The sequence below is a fragment of the Aotus nancymaae genome, unplaced genomic scaffold, assembly GCF_030222135.1.
Source record: "Aotus nancymaae isolate 86718 unplaced genomic scaffold, 86718_ANA_hifiasm-v0.15.2.pri h1tg000007l, whole genome shotgun sequence".
NCBI lineage: Eukaryota > Metazoa > Chordata > Mammalia > Primates > Aotidae > Aotus > Aotus nancymaae.
The window spans coordinates 10,155,636-10,177,355 of NW_026988418.1; the positions used below are offsets into that span (position 1 = coordinate 10,155,636).

The window sequence follows — 21,720 nt, forward strand, 5'->3', positions numbered from 1 at the left end:
CTCTAGAGGAAGGGCACAAGCCACCTACCTGAATATTTATAAGTGCGGTGAAGTGGAGTTCAGTACCTGTCCATTGTCCTACGAAGAACTCATAACCTTCCCTTCTTGGTAGAGCACACAGAAACTGAAAAACAGATACACAAGGAGATGGATGAATAAATAAAATCATTTGCTCTATATCCAAACCACCTTTAACATTCGTTCTGTTTCCTCCATATTTGGTTTTTAAAACATTTTTTATTTTTTTGAGACAGGTTCTCACTCTGTTGTCCAGGCTGCAGTGCAGGGGTGATCATAACTCACTGTAGTCTTGATGTGCTGGGCTCAGGTGATCCTCCCACTCAGCCTCCCAAACAAGTAGCTGGAACTACAGGTGTGCACCACTAAGATACTTTTTTTTGTTTGTTTTTTTTGATAGAGACGGGGTTTTGCCATGTTGCCAAGGCTGGTCTTGAACTCCTGGGCTCAAGCAATCCACCTCCCTCAGCCTTCTAAAGTGATAGGATTTATAGGTGTGAGCCACTGCTCCCAGCCTAAAACTTTTTTTTTAAATCAAGAAATTAATATGTGGCAATAAACACTCATGTACTTATCAATCCACCTAAGAAAGCATCAGAAATACAATTGAGGTTCCCTCTGCATTCCCTTCCAGTCCCATCCCAGAGTTAACATCTATCCTGCATTTGGTGTGTCTGTCCTTCTTTTTCATATTTTAATACCTTTAATATATATGTATATAACTGTAAGTAAGAAGTAGTACTTTACAGGCCAGGCATGGTGGCTCACACCTGTAATTCCAAAATTTTGGGAGGCCAAGGTGGGAGGATCACTTGAGCTTAGGAGTTTGAGGTCAACCTGGGCAATATAGTGAGACCCCATCTCTACAAAAAAAATACAAATAGCTGGGTGTGGTGGCATGCGCCTGTTGTCCCAGCTACTTGGGAGGCTTAGGCAGGAGGACTGCTCGAGCCCAGGAGACCAGCCTGGGCAACATAGTGAGACCCTATCTTTTACAAAAAATTTTAAAAAATAGTAGTTTATAAGTTTAAAAATTTAAATCTTATCAAAGTATGGGTATCCTTTTGTAACTTTTTTACTTCACGTTATGCTTCTGAGATTTATCCATGTTGATAACTATAACTCTTAATTCATAAATTTCTCACTATTGTATGGAATTCTACTGTAGAAATTTATCACTATCCTTCTCTTGATGAACGTTTCAACTTCTTTCTTTCTTTTTCTTTTTTTTTTTTTGAGACAGCATTTTGCTCTTGTTGTCCGTGCTGGAGTGCAATGGTGTGATCTTGGCTCACCGCAACCTCCAACTCCTGGATTCAAGCAATTCTCCTGCCTCAGCCTTCTGAGTAGCTGGGATTACAGGCATGTACCACCATGCCCAGCTAATTTTGCATTTTTAGTAGAGATGGGGTTTCTCCATGTTGGTCAGGCTGGTCTTGAACTCCCAACCTCAAGTTATCCGCCCACCTCGGCATCCCAAAGTGCTGAGATTACAGGCGTAAGCCACTGCACAGGGCCACATTTCAATTTCTAAACTTTCTAATGCTGCTGAATTAGCTCTTGTTCCAATTGCTTAATTACTTCATATTCTATTGGATGAGGCTGATATTGGAGCATGGCTCCAGACTAAACACCAAAAAATGATAAGTTTTATGCTCAAGGTGCTCAGAATTGGGGATAAGTAGTGGAGAAGAGAATGGTAACAAAAGTATAAAGCAGCCCAATCCACATTAGTCACAAAATTATCTTCTTATTGCCAACCACTCAGGCTCCAATTTATTATTATTAGATGAGATAAACTTAGTGCCTACCTGACAGATGATCCCTTGCTAGGGAAAATCTTTTTTTTAGAGCTTTATTGAGGTATACTTGAAATACAACAAATTGCACATATTTGAAGTATACAATTTGATGAGTTTGACATATGTGTACTGTGAAACCATAACCAAAATCAACATAATGAACATAGTTACCACTTCCAAGTTTTCTTTGCCCTTTTGAGGTTCATAGTTCCCTGTCCCTCACTGTCCCTAAGCAATCACTGATTTGTTTTCTGCCACTATAGGTTCGTGTGCATTTGTAGAATTTTTAAAAAATGGAACCACAGGGCCGGGCGCGATGGCTCATGCCTGTAATCCCAGCACTTTGGGAGGCCGAGGCAGGCAGATTGCCCGAGCTCAGGAGTTCGAGACCAGCCTGGGCAACACGGTGAAACACCGTCTCTACTAAAATACAAGAAATCAGCCGGGCATGGCTGTGAGCGCCTGTAGTCCCAGCTACTCCGAGGCAGAGGTTGCAGTGAGCGGAGATCGCTGGAGTGCACTGCACTCCAGCCTAGGTGACAGAGCAAGACTCTGTCTCAAAAAAAAAAAAAAAAAAAAAATGGAACCACAGAATAAGTAATTCTTTTGGTTTGGTTACTTTCACTCAGCATAATTGTTTCATGATCCATCCATGTGTGGGGACAAGAGTGACTTTATTTTAAATGCTAGTCCACAATGTGACTTCTGATTAACCCCAAGTCCAGGAATGCCTCCCAAATGCTTAGTTGATGTATTACTCTTTATGTAGAAACATCTATTCATTTTAAGTTTCTTCCAAGACAATCCTTGATGCTGTTGCAGAAATCATAGGTGTAGGTGGATGACTGTATCCACCTATACATTCCTTCCAGAGCATGTATACTTTCCCCAAGATGTAAGATATATTGGGTCTGTCTAGTTGTGGTGTGGAGATATACCTGTCTTGCAGCCACCCAATACTACACTTCTGTATTTAAGTTCCCCCAATAAATCATCCTGTACCCACAAACTGGATTTGCCTGCCTCCTTCTTTGGCTTCAGGTCCTTCAGTATTTGGGGGTCGTTTTGCACCTATGGCCCTTTTGTGGAACACCATGTTGTTGCATATATCAACAGTTCATTCCTTTTTATTGCTAAATATTATTCCATTGTATGTGTACACACACGCATAAACACACACACACACTCTCTCTTCACAATTTCTGTGCACTAGTGACAGACATTTGAATCGTTTCCAGCATTTGGTTATTACAAATAAAGCTGCTTGAACATTTGTGCAAGTCATTCTATGGACATATTCTTTGAGTTCTCTTGGGAAAATATCTAGAAATGGCACGGCTAGTTAGTATGGCAGGTATATGCTTAATTTTTAAAGAAACTGCCAAACTATTTTCTAAAGTGCTTGTACCATTTTGCAATATGACTGGCAGTATACGAGAGTTCCAGGTGCTCCACATTCTTACTGACACTTGGTATGATTAGTTTTCGAAATTTTAGTCATTCTAATGGTATCTCACTGTGGCTGTAATTTAGATTCCCATTATGACTAGTGATGTCACGTATCATATTTTCAGGTGCTTATCTGCTATTCTTTCATAAAATGTTCAAATCTTTTGTCCATTTCTGTCTGTCCTCTTATTGTTGAGTTATAAGAGTTTCTGACATAACTTGAGCTGCTTACACCTCTTGGCTATTGTGACTAATGTTACTATGAATGTAGAAGCTATTTGGGTATACAAATAGAATGTTTTAATTTTGATGAAATCTAAATTATTTAATTTTTTTTTTTGAGACAGAGTCTCAGTCTGTCGCCCAGTCTGGAATGCAATGGCGTGATCTTGGCTCACTGCAGCCTCCACCTCCCAGGTTAAAGTGATTCTCCTGCCTCAGCTTCTGGAGTAGCTGGGATTACAGGTGCATACCATCACACTCTGCTAATTTTTGTATTTTTAGTAGAGACGAGCTTTTGCCATGTTGGCCAGGCTAGTTTCGAACTACTGACCTTGAGTAATCCACCTACCTCAGCCTCCCAAAGTGCTGGGACTACAGGCTTGAGCCACCACATCTGGCTTATTTTTATTTTTTTGAGACAGGGTCTCACTCTGTTGTCCAGTCTGGGCTCACTGCAACTTCCACCTCAAGTGATACTCCCATCTCAGCCTCTGGAGCATCTGGGACAACAGGTGCTTGAACTTTTTTTTTTTTAAATAGAGACAAGGTCTCACTATATTGCCCAAGGTGCTTTTTTCTTTTATAGTTTGTGCTTTTTATAATGGACTTACAACATCTTTGCCGAACCCAGGGTAATTTAGATTTCTTCTTTTAGAAGTTACATTATGGACCAGGCGCAGTGGCCTGAGGCAGGCAGATAACCTAAGGTCAGGAGTTTGACACCAGCCTGGCCAACATGGTGAAACCCTGTTGCTACTAAAAATACAAAAATTATCTGGGTGTGGTGGTACAGACTGGAATCCCAGTTACTCAGGAAGTTGAGGCAGGAGAATCGCTTGAATCCAGGAGGCAGAGGTTGCAGTGAGCCAAGACTGTACCACTGCACTTCAGCCTGGTTGACAGAACAAGACTCTGTCTCAAAAAAAACCCCAAAAACCTTGTCTCTACTAAAAATAAAAAAATTAGCTCAGGGTGCTGGCAGACTCCTGTAATCCCAGCTACTTGGGAGGCTGAGGCAGGAGAATAGCTTGAACCCAGGAGGTGAAGGTTGCAGTGAGCTGAAATCATGCCACACTGCACCCTGCGTGAAAACGCAAGTTCTGTCTCAAAAAAAGAAAAAAAAAGAAGTTACGTTTACTTCTATAATCTACTTTGAGTTAATTTTTGTATATAATGTGAGGTAAAAGTAGAGGTTCATTTTTTGTGCATGATATTCAATTGTTTTACCAGCATTTGTTGAAAAGAATATCCTTTCTCTAATTTATTGACACCTTTGTTGAAAAACAACTAACCACATATGTTTGTCTATTTTAGGACTCTACTCTCTTCCATTAATCTACATGTCTATCTTTGTGTAAATACCATACTGTTTTCATTACTGTATCATTGCAATAAGTCTTGAAATAAGGAAATGTAAGTCCTCAAGCTTTGTTCTTTTTCAAAATTGTTTTAGCTCTCTTAGGTCCTTTGGATATCCAAGTAAAATTTTACAACCAGTTCATCAATTTCTTAAAGGCCTACTGAGGTTTTGACTGGTACTGTATTTAATTTAGAGACCAATTAGGAGAGAACTGACACCTTAACAATATCAAAGCCTAGGCACAGTGGCTCACACCTGTAATCCCAGCACTTCGGGAGGCTGAGGCAGGAAGATTGCTTGAGCTGAGGAGTTTGAGATCAGCCTGGGCAACATAAGTGAGATCTTGGCTCTACTAAAAATAAAAAAAATTAGCTGAGCATAGGAGTGTATGTCTGTAATCCCAGGTACTTAGAAGGCTGAAGTGGGGGTACTGCTTGAGCCCAGGAGATCGAGGCTGCAGTAAGCTATGACCACACCACTGCACTCCAGTCTGGGCAACTGGAGTGTAGATCCTGTCTCAAAAAACAAAACAAAAGAAAACAAAATGTTACAAACTGAGCCATCCAATCCATGAACATAGTATATATAATTTCCATTTACTTAGGTATTCTCTGCTTTTCAGTAATGTTTCCAAAAATTTTTTGAAAACCCTAGAAATCATTACTGACACCAAGTTAGCTGGTCCACCCCACCTACTCCTTTTCCCTTAGGCCTTCTGGCAGCTCAGTATGTCAGCAACAATCTCTTAATTCCTTTTAGGCACATATTACCAGGATAACATAGCCAAAAAACTGTGAAGAAAATTGCCAATAAATAGGCATCTCAGCCCAGTTTGAACAGCTATTATTAAAATAAAGACAACCTGCAATTCCAGCACTTTGGGAGTCTGAGGTGAGAGGATCATTTGAGGCCAGGAGTTCAAGACCATCCTAGGCAACACAGTGAGACCTCATCTCTAAATGAACTTTTATATACTTTGATAGAATGTAAATTAGTACAGCCATTATCGAAAACATTATGAAGGTTCCTCAAAAAACTAAAAAGAGGCCGGGCACGGTGGCTCATGCCTATAATCCCAGCACTTTGGGAGGCTGAGGCAGGTGGACCACCTGAGGTCGGGAGTTCGAGACCAGCCTGACCAACATGGTTAACCCCATCTCTACCAAAAATACAAAATTAGCTGGGCATGGTGGCACATGCCTGTAATCCCAGTTACTCAGGAGGCTGAGGCAGGAGAATTGCTTGATTCTGGGAGGTGGAGGTTGCAGTGAACTGAGATTGTGCCACTGAACTCCAGCCTGGGCAACAAGAGTGAAACTCCGTCTCAAAAAACAAACAAATAAAAAAAACAAACAAAAAAGAGAAGTACCACATGATCCAGCAGTCCCACTACTGGATATATATCCAAAGGAAAGGAAATCAGTATGTTGAAGAGATATCTGCACTCTCATGTTTACTGTAGCACTATTCACAATAGCCAAGATATGGAATCAACCTAAGCATCCATCAACAAATAAATGGATAAAGAAAATGTGGTATCTAAACACAATGGAATACTATTTAGCCACAAAAAAGAACAAGTTCTGTCATTTGTGACAACATGGATGAGCTTGGAGAACATTATGTTAAGTGAAATAAGCCAGGCACAGAAAGACAAATACCACGTTCTCACCCATATGTTGGAAGCTTAAAAAAAAAAACAACACAAAACAGATCTCATGGAAGTGTAGAGTAGAATAGTGGTTACTAGAGGAGGGAATAGCCAATAACCTTTTGGTTAAGGTATATAAAACTACAGCTAGATGGGAGAAATATATTCTAGTCTTCTATGGTACTATAAAGTACTATAATCAACAATGATTTATTGTATAGTTTCAAATAGTGACTAGAAGAATGGATTCTGAATGTTCCCAATACAATGAAATGATAAGTGTTTGAGGTGACAGATGTGGTAATTATCCTGTTGATCATTACTCACTGCACACATGTATTGAAATAAAATACTATACCCATAAATATAATTATTATGTGTCAATTAAAAATAATAAAAGCCCCCCAAAAAAAGAGGTTGAAAAGATTAAGGTCCCATGTGCCTTCTGAAATGTACTTGTACTGACAGATTAAGATCTGCATCAGTAAGGGCTGACGTGGTAGGAGATGAAAAGCCAGAGGCTTATTGGGCCAAATCCACGTCATTTTGTAGGGCTGAAAACATCACTTATTAGTACAATCAACATGTGAGCATCTTTATTGAGAGCACTATAACATGTGAGACAGTATAGAATATGATGTGATTGGTTGGAAAATACTTGTTTGGCAGCATTGATAAGCAACCCTTACATGGTCACCAGAAACTTACTGTTGGACAGGACTGAGCTCGGTTCCAGATCAAATCAAACTTTTCTTCCTGCAGGTTGGAAAAGAATAAAATTAACCTACAAACAGTAAAACACAAAAGGCCATAATCACATTTAAATTCACCAAGACTGAATTCTAGAATTATAATACAACTAAAACAGTCTTTTAAGTGTCATCATTTACAAATTACTCATGATAGAAAGACAAGAAAAACCAGACAACTGTTTTGCTGTTTATTGTCAGAATTATGTGTAAAGACTAGGTACACCAATGCTCCAAATGCTCCAGGAAACTCTGAGAAGTGTCAGAGACATCAAGTCACTAAGTCAGTTTGAGGGAGAGCTGAGAAGGTCTGTTCAGTGAGTCAGTACCAGAGATCTAAAACATCATGAAAAGTCCAGACACTTCTTCTGACTGTTGAATTCATGAAGGATAAGGGTATATATGTATAAGAGATTAAAAAAAAAAAAAAGAGTGATACCATCATAACCACCAAAAGGTCTGGCTTTATAACAAATTCCTTCTGTCTATATGTTTTCCTCCTTAAGCTTATACTTACTCATGTAATCTCAGTATATATTTGTGTGCTTGATAGAAACTAAGCCCCCACCCCTCCTTCAGAGAAAAACAATTAAAGAACTAGCTGATAATCCAGTACTTTAAATGCTTTATTATAGCAGAGGCCAGCAAAACATTAAACCAGAGAAGCCAGCAGCATCCCTTCTCTGTCGCAGACCTTAATGGTCAAGCAGTAGATGGTGATCATTTCTCTCTCTTTTTTTTGAGATGGAGTTTCACTCTTGTTACCCAGGCTGGAGTGCAATGGCGTGATCTCGGCTCACTGCAACCTCCGCCTCCTGGGTTCAAGCAATTCTCCTGCCTCAGCCTCCAGAGTAGCTGGGACTACAGGCGTGCGCCACCATGCCCAGCTAATTTTTTTTTGTATTTTTTTGGTATTTTTTTTTTTTTTGAGACGGAGTTTCGCTCTTGTTACCCAGGCTGGAGTGCAATGGTGCGATCTCGGCTCACCTCAACCTCCGCCTCCTGGGTTCAGGCAATTCTCCAGCCTCAGCCTCCTGAGTAGCTGGGATTACAGGCACGCGCCACCATGCCCAGCTAATTTTTTGTATTTTTAGTAGAGACGGGGTTTCACCATGTTGACCAGGATGGTCTTGATCTCTTGACTTCGTGATCCACCTGCCTCGGCCTCCCAAAGTGCTAGGATTACAGGTGTGAGCCACCGTGCCCGGCCTAATCATCTCTATGAGCAATTTCAAGAATGGAAAGACCAAGAAAATGCCACTTACTAAGGGGAACTGCCAGAGAAAGAGTAGGAAGAAGCTCCAAGTCAGCTCAGGTATAGGTCACTTACAGACAAGAAGGGAAAAATGCTATGTTAGAGGCCCTGTCTTAAATTCCAACAGCTTGGCTGGAAAACATCAATAAGAAAAAAAAGCCTGGGTGCAGTGGCTCAAGCCTGTAATCCCAGCACTTTGGGAGGCTGAGGCAGGCGGATCACGAGGTCAAGAGATTGAGACCATCCTGGCCAACATGGTAAGACCCCGTCTCTATTAAAAAATACAAAAATTAGCTGGGTGTGGTGGTGCATGCCTGTAGTCCCAGCTACTCCAGAGGCTGAGGCAGGAGAATTGCTTGAACCCAGGAGGTGGAGATTGCAGTGAGCCTAGATTGCGCCACTGCACTCCAGCTTGGCGCCTGGCGACAAAACAAGACCCTATCTCAAAAAAAAAAAAAAAGACATCTGGAAATTACTCAGCAACATGAACTTATACCATGTTCCCTTGTCAGAGGCTTGACTCAGAGACATTTCTAAAGTAGAATGAAGGAAAACAAGAACCATAAATATACCATATGGAGCTTCCAATCTCTGGTGCTCGGGGCATAATAAAAACTCTCAGCGCTGTAAAATGCAGCTTCTCAAGAGGCAATAAACATAGGAAAAGTAAAGGCAACAGCCTGCTAAGGTTAGAGAACTGACTTTCAAATTGTAACACTTTCATTTTCCCTCCAAACTACTTACAGGAATAACTGCGTAGACTGTATCTTTTGCTGCAAAATACTGCTGCCAAATCTGTACAAAAAAAAAGAGGGGGTCTGTGACATGTCAGTAATCTTTTCAACACGTGCCAAGAAATGGTGACAGCTTTCATTGCTCAGAGTAATTTGCTATTTGATAACAGAGAGGAAAAACTCAACATAATGCTTTCATTACTAGCACATGATTACAAAAAAGATTAAATACAATCCACTCTTCTAGATGATGAAACTATAACTCTTAGTAACAAATTCCTGACAGAGAAACTGATTCTGTGACTTTAAAAATCATTCCTCTCAATAAGTGCCTTATGTGTGATAGACAAATTTTTTTTTTCACATTTTTCTTTCTTCCCCAAACCCACCCTTCCCAGCCAACTGTGAGCCTTCCCAGAGAGTAAGAACTAGAGTTCAGGGTTCAGAGTCAGGCAGACCTGGATGCGAATCTCAGCTCCAATCATTTACTAGCTATACTACCTTGGGCAAATTACTGAAAACTCCCTAAATAACATCAATAAAATAGCAATAATAACCTCACAGAATTGTCATGACTAGCTGAAATATTGTAGGTCTGTGCTTAGCTCAGCACTTGTCACAGAATAAACACTACAAATAATGTTAGCTTTTGTTAGATATTGTATTAGGCCATTCTCACACTGCTAATAAAGATATATCTGAGACTGGGTAATTTATAAAGGAAAGAGGTTTAATTGACTCACAGTCCCACAGGGCTGGAGAGGCCTCAAGAAACTTACAATCACGGTGGAAGGGGAAGCAAATGCATCCTTCTTCACATGGTGGCAGGAAGAAGAATGAGCAAAAGGGAAAAAAGCCCCCTATAAACCATCAGAACTCATAAGATCTCACGAGAATAGCATGGAGGTAACTGGCCCTGTGATTCAATTAACTCTCACTGGGTCCCTCTCATGACATTTGGAGATTATGGCAACTACAATTCAAGATGAGATTTGGGTGGGGACACAGCCAAACCATATTAGCTATTATTGGCATCTTATAGGCAGCTCTTAAAATCTTGCTTCCAGAAAGTCTTCTACATGTGGAAGAGATAAGGTCTGTTGGATCTGACTATGGTATATACCAATCAGAAGTCCTACCTCTGCTTGGCATTAAGGAACAAGGAAGGTATAGTTGACCTTTTTGATGCAATATCAAAAGGTAGGGAATAAAAAATTATATAATAAAATTTAAAAATTAAAAAATAGGGAAAAAGAAAAAAATGCCCATAGTCTCATCACCCTAACAAAAATCACTATTATTTTGAGTTATTCTTTCTAGTATGTCTTAAGAACATTTTTTCTTTTATAGTATACATAGATGTAGCATATAAGCAAGTATCGTATTGTCATTTACCATTATATTAATAACACATGGATTCTCCATGTTCCTATTTTTTACTACCATTATTTGTTTTTGCCTTCCCATGCCTTTTCACATGTTATTGGCTCTAACTAGAAAGGCTTTCTCTCCCTATCTCTGACCCCCTAAATTCTTCCTGTCCTCTGAAGCTGGGCCTATATGCTTCTTCCATATAGTCTCCCTTGATCATTTTAGTCAGTTTTCCTATGAATTGTTTTTCTATTTTATTTATTTTCTCTCCCCTGCTTTTATATCTCTCTTAAGATGCCTAGGATATGCTACTTCATAATAAGATCATTTGCATATGGATCTATTTCCCTCACTAGTTTGCAAGCCACCTGTAAGCAGGTATCTGCTGTATTGTCACCAATGCCTTGCAACCCAAAAAGTACTCAGAAATACTGGTTGAATGGTAGATATTGTGACATAATAAGGAACATGTAATACAAAAGAGGCACTTCACCCAGGGTAGGGAAGAGTGCCAGAGGAAAGGACACTTGAACTGTATCCTGAAGAATGATCACGAGTTAGTAGGGAAATAAGGAGGCTGGGAAGATAACAGATAGGGCAGGAGAAGGAGATAAGAGACACATTCAAAGCAGAGAATGACAACACTAACAAAGGCATAGAAGTAGGAGAGGGTATCATAACTAAGGTGACACCTGAGTGAGCTAGTGTTGAAGAATGGGTCACCCTCCTTTAGAGTTGGTCTGCTTTGTCAACATTCCTGTTAAAATATGAGGCCCCAGCTGAAGATACTAATCAAAGTGTGATCCATCTAACCAATACAGAGCAAAAAAGGACTATTAACTCCTAGGACCTATGGAAACTACTCTCAATGTGGCATAAGGTCTTTATCTTTTCTTTTTTTTTTGCATGTCAAAGCACTATTTTCTCATTTTAAGGGGCAGCATATTCTGACTATTTTTATTTATGATATTAGCAGATAGTTTATGAATCAAAACTGAAATTCATGAGACTGATATTTATTTTCTAATATAGTTGAATTTAGCTACTCATTTCAATAAACAAATTTGTACCTAAAACTATAGGTCTCAATGATATTTATCATATGATCAGGCCTCCTGGGCCTAGCTTCTCTTTCCCCTAAATGACATGTTTGGTTTCCATGTTCCTTAGGTACTTCCTCCGAAAGGCACAGGCTGAGTTCTCCCTGGGACTTTGCATATGCCTCTATTAACAGAAATTAGAACCCTGTGTTGATCTTATCTGTTTTGTGGAGGCTAAAACTCCTGAGGATGAGGATTCTCTCATTTATCTCTGTATCTGGCACAGAGTCTGACATTTAATTAGTATGTATTAAATGTGTGCTAAAATAAATAATATAGCATCCTTTGGATGCTGGCACCCATGGCAACTGGCACAACTTCCAGTTGTGGAAATATGATGCAGAGTCAAAGAGACATGGGTTTGCATCCCAGCTCTACCACTGACTAAATTACATAATCTAGTTAAGTCAATTTCCTCAACTGTAAACTGGGAATAATGGCACCCACTTCATGGGATAGTTAAGACAATTTAATGAAATAATGTATATGAAGTATTAGGCATTGTACCTGATACAGAGTATGCTGCTTTTATTATTATTTTGATCCTTTCAATCTACCTAATATATAATTCATGGAACTATAAAGAATGCCAAAAAAATAGCTTATTAGAGAGAAGAATTAGAGAGAAAAGAATCACAGGTATAAAAATATAAATGACCAAACAGTCAGGATAGTTCATAAATGCTTTGAAGGAAAGTGTTCAGGAAGCTTCCTGCAGAAGGTCCTGTGATAATGGAGAACTATGAATGTCAAGAAAAGGAATATAGGAAGTCACCGAACACTTGTGACCAGGTTCCTAACTTAGTATTTTTCATTTATTTAAAAACATAAATATAACACTTTCAAACTGTGCCAGGGACTGTTCTAAATGCTTTATAATTGTTAACTCATTTAATTATCCAAATAACTCTATGAGGTAAGTTTTACTATTTGGTCTACTTTAAATAGGGAAACTAAGGCTCAGATAAGTTGATTAACTTGTCCAAGTCCTATAGCTAGTAAGTGGTAGAGCTAGGATTTAAAACTGGCAGCTTGGTTCTAGAGTCTGTGTTTTTAAACCTCCACACTATACTTCACCATAATGAAAGGAAAAGTTTCAGAGGACTCAGTTGATGAGAATATTATGGGTGGAGTGAAAAAAAAATAGGAGCAGGGAAACCTATTTGGAAAGGGAATGCAGTAATCCAGGTATAGATACTGATGAGGGTTACAGGAGGTGTGTATTACAGGAATGAAAAAGAAAGGAGAAATACAAGTTGATTGGACATATAAGAGTGACAAAGACGACAAATTTTCTTATGACATTGTTCAAGTAACTCATCACTTTTGCCTTTTATTATTACCTTTCATTATGGCTAGAAAGAATGTCAGAAAATGTACTCTCAGATTTGGTTCACAGAATTCACATATTCATAGAGTACGCCAACCCATTTTCATTCGTTACCTGTTTTATTTCTTCTGCAGTTTTCTCTTTTACCATCTCAATGTTAAAGATTGAACTGAGAGTCTTGAAAGAGAAAATAAAAAGCAATGAACACTTATAATTAAAAAACAAAACAGTTTAACTCTATCTCTAAGCCTGTGGCAAACATGTCAGGACAGTGAAACAGATTTCCAATAAGTAGAAAACGAGTATAAAAAAACCCACATGCTCAGAGAAAGTGAGCCCCCAAGCCCAGACAGGTTTTCATAGTTCTTTTCCTGAGGACTATCTATTAGGTCACCATGTACTTTCCAAATGCTTCACCCTTACCAATGAGTCCTGCAACACTTTGCAGCTAGTAAGAGGAGAAAGTTTGGTTGTTATTTTTAATTAAACTGCTAATGCTAGGGGTCATGGTCAAGGACACAAAAGTTCATAGAAATATTTCTCACTTCTACAGCTGGAAAACCACCTTACACAAAATTACTGAACCACAGTACTTATGTTCAAATTTGTAGCCTCTTGTTATAGATGTCCCATATGATTTCAAACTTTTTTCCTATATTTAATTAAAAACCTACCTTGTCCTTAGTGAATCCTCTGCTCACAGACTGTTTCCCCAAGGCATCTGTCTGAAATACATGATGAGACAAGATATTAATCTATACTTTACTCATAAGAAAAAAGGTCACCAAGCTAGGTTGGGTACTCAATCTCATTAAATAATTTTGCATGTGAGACCTCACTTCTCTCCACTTTTTATAACAATTGTTCTAAAAATTTAACACTGTTCTAAAAGTTACTGTTGGCCAGGTGTGATGGCTCATGCTTGTAATCCCAGCACTTTGGGAGACCAAGGCAGGTGAATCACAAGGTCAGGAGTTCGAAACCAGCCTGGCTAACAAAACGAAACCCCATTTCTACTAAAAATACAAAAAATTAGCTGGGTGTAGTGGTGGGTACCTGTAATCTAATGCAGTGTTTTTCAAACTTTTTCACTCAGGAGGCTGAGGCAGGAGAATTGCTTGAACTGCACTCCAGCCTGGGTGACAGAGTGAGACTCCATCTTAAAATAAATAAATAAGGGCTGGGCGCGGTGGCTCATGCCTGTAATCCCAGCACTTTGGGAGGCCGAGGAGGGTGGATCACGAGGTCAAGAGATTGAGACCATCCTGGTCAACATGGTGAAACTCCGTCTCTACTAAAAATACAAAAAATTAGCTGGGCGTGGTGGCGCATGCCTGTAATCCCAGCTACTCAGGAGGCTGAGGCAGGAGAATTGCCTGAACCCAGGAGGCGGAGGTTGCGGTGAGCCGAGATCACGCCATTGCACTCCAGCCTGGGTAACGAGCGAAACTCCGTCTCAAAATAAATAAATAAAAATAAATAAAAATTATTCTTTATAAGACAACAACTTTCCTCTAAGATTCTGAGATGCAGAGATAAGATTTCTCTGTCAGTAAACTATCATGTACTAGTACCAAGAGTCCATTCTCCACCTGCCACTATGGATATGAGGGATTTCTTCTCAAAATTAGGCCTGCTTGGGATTACTGTGCTCTGTCCTGACCTATTTCACACTAAGCCATAGAAGAGGTAAGAAATGGAAAGATGTGTTATCCAAGGATATTGCTTATCTCTGACAACACTTTGACGGCAGGCATCTTCAGCAGACTAGAGTCTTTTTGAGTGTTCAATCTTAATGTTTCCTCCATCAAATTAGACTCCCTTCAAAAAAGGCCCATAACAACTGAAAGTGATTATTTTGTCTCTTAGCCATGATCTCTGATAAAAGTCATAGCCAGTAAATCCTGTTTTGAGTTGTTTCTGATCATAGAGATGGGTTGTTCTGAGTCTTCCACTCAATCTTTAAGTTCAAGGCTATACTTCTCAGAAGTACATTCTACACCTGGGATTCTGGGGCAGAAAAACACTTTCTGCATAAAACTTTGCCTTTAGTCACTCTGTGCTTTAATTAATCCACACTTTTCATAAATGATGCTCATAGAACTTGTACCCACAAATTAGAGAAAAGCCTGTTGAACACATTTTAGTCTTTTTGGTCATGCTCCTATACGTTGACAGCATCCTAGCGTAGCTGTTTCTTCATATGTAAACCATCTAAAAAGGAGATAATTACATTTTCTTTCTCTCTCTCTTTTTTTTTTTGAGACAGGATCTTGCTCTGTTGCCCAGGCTGGAGTGTAGTGGCACAATGTCAGCTCACTGCAACCTCTACCTCCCAGGTTCAAGGGATTCTCTCACCTCAGCCTCCCAAGCAGCTGGGTCTACAGGCATGCGCCACGACACCTGGCTAATTTTTTTGTATTTTTAGTAGAGATGGTGTTTCGCTATATTGGCCAGGCTAGTCTCGAACTTCTGGCCTCAAGTGATCTGCCTGCTTCGGCCTCCTGAAGTGCTGGACTTACAGGTGTGAGCCACCACGCCCGACAGGAATTTCATTTTCAGACCACTCATTCTCAGGTGTACCATGAGAACAACAACAACAAAAACAAAACCTCCACTTGCACAGCTGCTTTCATCTTTCAATCCTGAAGCCTCATGTATTGGTTTTTACACAGTGTTGCTCTAATCCATTCTTTGTATCCATTTTCACTTATAGAATAAAAAATTTAAGCTCTAAGTATAAGCTTATTGCATTTTATCAAATCTAAGACATCATATCTTAAGATGCACCATTATTTCATGCATCAGAAAATGATGCCAATTAAATAGCACAATATTTTCCTGTCACATCAATTATAAGCAATTTTAGTGATGTTAAAATGAGAAAAAGATTATTCTAACGCAGTGTTTTTCAGACTTTTTCACCATGACTCACAGTAAGAAATATATTTTACATTGCAATTCAGTACACATGTATGTATGATTAACTGAACATGCAGTCTATTCTTATTAATTTAAAAACACTGCATTAGAATAATTTTCCCAGACAGTTTTCAACATGCTTTTCCTCAGCTTTGATTCCTATTTAAGGATAATAATGGCCAATATATATTAAATACTTATTATGCCAGGGACTGGGTTGCCTCCTGGGTTCAAGCAATTCTCCTGCCTCAGCCTCCTGAGTAGCTGGGACTACAGGCGCACGCCACCATGCCCAGCTAATTTTTCTATTTTTAGTAGAGACGGGCTTTCACCTTGTTGACCAGGATGGTCTCGATCTCTTGACCTCGTGATCCACCTGCCTCAGCCTCCCAAAGTGCTGGGATTATAGGCGTGAGCCACTGTGCCCAGCCTAAAGAGTTTTAAATGGTATTATTTCTTCAGAACAACTCTGTGAAGTAGGTTCTGTTATTTTCCTGTTTTAGAGATAAGCAAACTGAGTCATGGAGAAGTAACAACTTGCTCAGAGTCACCCAGTTAGTAAGTGGAAGAGCTAGGATTCAGTCCTTGGCCTCTGGCCCCAGAGCCCATTCTCTTAGCAGCTAAGTTATCCTGCCTCTACTCCTTAAGCACAAAGAGTTTAATGCCTAACCGATTCTTTAGCCTTAACACTTCCCTTTCCATTCTAATTGGGCACAGTACCTCACTGTCTCCTGAAACTCCCTTTACTTTCAAAGCTCTTCCTCTTTTTAAGTTAATTCCTCAACATGGGAATGGATGGGGGTGGGTTGGCAGGGGTGGTTGGTAGTCAGGAAACAATCCAGTCTGCTGAATATTTTTGTAAACTAAGTTTTATTGGAACAGAACCATACCCATTCATTTACTTACTCTGTAGGCATGCTTTTGCACTACAATGGCAGAAATGAGTGGTCATAAAGAAGACCATATGGCCCACAATGCCTAAAATATTTACCATCTAGTCCTTTACAGAAAAAATTTGGTCACCCCTGCTGTACATCAAAGTCCCACTCCTTCCTCTCTACTTAATTTAAATCCCCCACAAAGTTCCTAGCCTAGGTCAGGTTCCATCTCCTGTGGGAAATTTTCTGATACCTTTAGCCCACTACCATGTGTGCCTTACCCTGGCCACTAGACCGCTCCTCTTGGGAGCAGGAAGTACCCCTCTCATACTTCTACATCTCCACCATGACCACAGTACCTTGCCCAGAAAGAGCAGGATAAACATTTATGGATGGAAATGGAGTTGGGAGAGATTATGTTCAGTTCATCCAGCTGACCCATCAATAAACCCACATTAAGGATAAGGGTAAGGATAAGGAGGTTGAAGGAGTGCTAGTAAGCAAACACCAGAAACAGGGGCAGGTCTTACCTTCTGTTCCACACATTTGATAAAATCACCTTGCCTGGAATGCCCCACTGGCTGCTTCAGAAATTCACTGCGTTTCTCCAGGCGGAACTCAAAAGCAGCTGGGTCAGACCTGATCAAAGGTAAACCAATGGGTAAATCATCTGAGCCTTTTTGGATTCTAAAGCATCACTTTCTACCTCCACAGAGAAAGGACACTGGCATTCAGAGAGGCTGAAGAATTTGCCTTCAGTTAGTAAGAACTGGGCACAGGCCTAGAAATAAAGAAACTGGAAAAAGAAATCCAGTTATTCAACTGTTGTTAATCCTCAAGGGGCCTGTGTAACATTTTTCTTTTGCAGGCTGTTCCTTAGGTTTACACAGAGCTTAGTCCCTCAGGTACTTACATTCAGGGTACTTAGAATTTTGAGGTCATCTTGCTGGATCACCTCTTCAGGCAAGAATCCTATAGCCTCCTTACTAGGTGTCAAGCTTTTACTTGAATACATCTAGTTCTTAAAAAGATGTCCCCTCAACCAGGTTAAACATCTGTTTTATTCAGATCCTGATGATTCAGAGGCTTTAGGCAGCCTATTTTGTAAAAATTTAGCATCTGAGTGTCTCTCTGATCCACCAAAGCAGCTGCTCTTGGAGATGAAACATCAGAACACATTCTTTCTGTCAAAATGGGGTTGGTTTTCAGGTGTGAAGTCTAGGTTGGGGTACTGTCCCTATTAAGAATTCTTCAGACTGTGTAGCTGACCATGGGATACTTGGCTTTGCACACTTTGGTGAAGATATCATCCAGGGATTCCATCCCCTTGGCCATGAGACCCAGAGTGTCATGGGTGAGGTCTGTAGGACCCAGGGATATCTTGGCTATCCCTCTGGCGGACTTTCCTGGTCAAGGCACTATAGGAGGCCTTTTCTTCCATAAAATTCCTTTCTGGAGGTGACATAAAACACCATTCCCTTCACTGTCATGTAGATGGGCTATTTTCCTTTTCTCCATAGTGGGCCAGCTCCTCCTCAGTGAAGAGCCATACCAGGGGTTTCTGCTCAGTGAGGCATGGCACCTGCCTGGCGAGAGCTGCAAGCAGCCCTGGGGACTGTACCATGACCAGGGTCAATCCTGCTAGTGGCCACAGCTGCAACTGGGCCTGCCATGGTAAAGGGATAGAGAAGGCAAGGTGCAGCCTGGGCAGTGAAGCTTTTGCTGGGATCTGAGGATACAGAAATACGTAAGTCAGACTCCCTACCTCTAGGAGCTATCTAGTGGGAGAGACAGTCATAAAAGTAAGCACATGAAAGTGCTACAGGTATTATGATGAAAATTTGCTCAAACATTCCCAAATTATTAAGGTGGTTTCATGCCTCTGTACTTTTGTTTATGCTGCTGCTCCCCTTACCTGGAACATCCCCTCCCCTCCTTTTTATTTATTTATTTATTTTTTGTGCTATGGTGCTCAAAGGAAGTTTGGTAATAGATAAAGCTAGAGAGAGACTGGCAGGGGGTAGGGTGTGAGGAACTTGTGCAGAACATTAAGGATTTGGATGTTATTTAGAGGTCAGTGGGGGGATAACACTATGTGTAAATGTTGATGGGAATGATCCAGTAGGGAAGGAGAGCAAACCCAGTCATTCATTTGTTCGTGAGTGGGTAAGAATGAATGGATGCTGATAAAATATTCAAAGTATGAGTAGATAACTCTTCAGAGATGCTTGTGTGTAAAAGAGATCAAATACAGATCAATGAGAGAAGCCTGGAGGGGAATGTATGTCAAGGAAATGCTTCTAAGATGACAAATACTTGAGAATATCTCAATGCTTTTGGAAGGAGAGCAAATATACTCATTCATTTACTGCATCACTGTTTCAAAAGCTGAGAAAGATCACTATAGTGGCAGTGAGATGAATTGGGGTAAAGGGGTCCAAGAATGGAAGCAGGGAACACTAGTTAGAGGATAACAGCGACAGCCCAGGTGAAGATGATGGAGTAAATTAAGGCAGTGGAAGTAGAGATGAGACAGAACTCAAAGAATTTACAGTACTAAATCTTTGGTTTCCTTTAATACGACAACTACCTTCTTATCCTGCTAAATTCTCTCCCAAGCCCCTTTAATTTTCATCTCTGATCTATCTCCCTTAGCTCTTCCCACTTGAACTCTTGACTCTCCTATAGTCCCTCACATGCACCTCAAGCCCCTCTAAGCTCCAGATCCTTCCCTGTGGAAGCTAAGGGGTGGTGTTAGGAACCCTGGACTCAGAGTCAGACAAACCCCAAACAGCTGTGTGACCTTTGGCACGTCTCTTTCTCTCGCTGGTCCTCAGTCTCCTTATCTTATTGAGAGGATTCAATGGGTGATCCGACTGTGACACTATTAGCCTTTGATGCCCTCCTCGCATCCCCAATCGTCTTTACTTGCAGTCAAGGGCCCAAGCTGCCACCAGCCCGATAGCTCCAGCTCTGGGCCAGGCCTCAGTTTTCTCAATATGTAACCTTGAGCAAGTCAAGTCGCTTCTCTAGAAGTCGTTTTCCCATTTCTATAATGAGGACAGGTCTTTCTGAGCTGCCTGCCTCAGGACTGTCCTAGGAGTCCACCTTAGTGTTTGGAGAACCAGAGCACAGACAAACGTGGAACGAGCCAGGGCTTTGCAGAGACTCCCAGCTCTGACACCAACCAGCTGTGTGATCTTGGCCAAGTGACCTAGCCTCGCGGAGCCTGGCTACATTATCTGAAGAGCCGGGACGGTACTAGTGCCCACCTCACAACGCTGTCCTAAGGATCAGCAGCCCGGGCCGCCCCTCCTCCCGCCTCCTTGCCCGCCGCCAGCCAGCGGGGGCCCGCACCTGCGCAGCTGCTGGATCTTGTCGCGGTAGCGGTCGTAGAAGGGGTTGGCCTGGAGCTCGGCCTCGGCCCCTAACTCGCTGCCGTCGGCGCCCCCCTCGGGCCGGCCGGAGCCGCGGCGCACTGAGAACACGCGCAGCTGCGCGGGTGACACGAGCCCCAGGCCCAGGGCGCGGCTGCGCACCGCGCACAAGCCCCGGTAGAGGCCAGCCACCTGCAGGACCGCCGGTCCCGCGCCACCCGCAGCAGCCACCACCACAGCAGCCATGGCGGCCCCCGTCTCCTCCTCCTCAGGCGCGTCGGCCTCTGCCCGCGACCCGCGCGCCCGCTCCATCCCTCTCCGAGTGCGCCGCTCCCGCGCTCGGGCACCGAGGTTCCGCGCACCCAAGGTTCCGGGCGCGGCGCAGAGGAGGGGGCGCGCCGCTCTGGCCCCAGCACCGCGCGCTCTCGCCGTCCTGTGTCTGCCACGGCCCGCCTCCTCCTGGGAGGCTGCCCAAATTTACGCCCTTCCTCCCTCTGGGACCAGCAGCCTCTGCGCGCCAAGTCCGCTCTCTAAAGTCAGCAGATCTCCAGGTCCTCGCGGTGCTGGCTCCGTTTTAAATGTACCTGGCACTCGGTGTAGTAGTCCGTCCTTCAGCATCGAAGGTCCTTTCATCAACTATAATCACAGTAGCAAGCTTCTCTTTACTGAGGTTGCTATGTGCAGGACACTGATTGGCTTCATACTCTGTGTGGCAGGTATTATCCTCATCTAACAGATGAGGAAACTGAGGCCGGGAGTCATTATGTGACTTGTTCAAGTTCTACCCGAGAGCTGAGGTCTTTTCAAGATGGCAGCTGCCTCCCAAGCCTCCTTTCCCTCTGCTTCCTGACATCCACCTTGAACTCCAGCCAAACTGATCTATTCTCTCCCAAAGAAATACCAGGATTACTCCTTGAGGAGTCCTTATTCAGGCCCTTTTTGATCCCCGGAATGCTCTCTCCTTCCATTCTCTCAACCCAAATGACAGAATCTTCCTTACCCTCTGAACCAGGTGTGAGCTCCTGGGGTCAGAGACAGTGACATCAACATCTCTGTGTCCCACCTGCTCACAGAACAGGGCCAGTCCTGGAGTGGGCTCTCTGGGACAGTACTCATCATCAGGTCCTTCTTGTCTGATTGAAACCCCTCCTGGGACAGGGGCAGAGCCTTCAACTCTGCTCAATCCAACCTGTGCTCATGGAGATCAGCCCTGGGCCCTGCCCTGTGTGAAGAACAGTGTAATGGAAGATTAACAAGTCCTTCAAGTATGCCAGCCCATCCCTGGCTCACGTGCCTTACACTTGCTGTTTTCTCTGTGGATCTGCACGTGACTGCCTCCTCATGATCTAAGGGCTCAGTTCACATGTCAGCACCTCAAAGGGACCTAAATGACAAAACCTCCCCCCCGCCCGCCGCCTCTTTAGAGTCTATCCCATTGCTCTATTTCATTTTCTAATCATAATCTGAAGTTCTTAGATCCTTGTTTATATTAATTCATTGAG

The 21,720-nt window shown here is 41.9% G+C and overlaps 1 protein-coding gene across 3 annotated transcripts in view; it reads right to left on the reverse strand.

Annotated features, from left to right (window-relative positions):
• ATPAF1 (ATP synthase mitochondrial F1 complex assembly factor 1) overlaps window positions 1-20,530 on the reverse strand; it is a 42,861-nt gene extending 22,331 nt beyond the window's left edge. For 2 of the 3 annotated variants that reach the window (XR_010341178.1, XR_010341177.1), the window contains exons 1-7: window positions 20,199-20,464; window positions 17,372-17,480; window positions 13,716-13,766; window positions 13,156-13,218; window positions 9,251-9,301; window positions 7,211-7,258; window positions 29-124 (exon numbers count right to left, since the gene is read on the reverse strand). Coding sequence is in view for 1 of the 3 variants with exons in the window: in XM_012434639.2 (XP_012290062.1) it covers window positions 29-124; window positions 7,211-7,258; window positions 9,251-9,301; window positions 13,156-13,218; window positions 13,716-13,766; window positions 17,372-17,480; window positions 20,199-20,530 (750 nt within the window). In the remaining 2 variants the exon portion in view is untranslated. Of the gene's footprint in view, window positions 1-28; window positions 125-7,210; window positions 7,259-9,250; window positions 9,302-13,155; window positions 13,219-13,715; window positions 13,767-17,371; window positions 17,481-20,198 lie in introns of all 3 variants that reach the window. The other variant, XM_012434639.2, reaches the window with a different exon arrangement.
• Window positions 20,531-21,720: the final 1,190 nt, after the last annotated feature.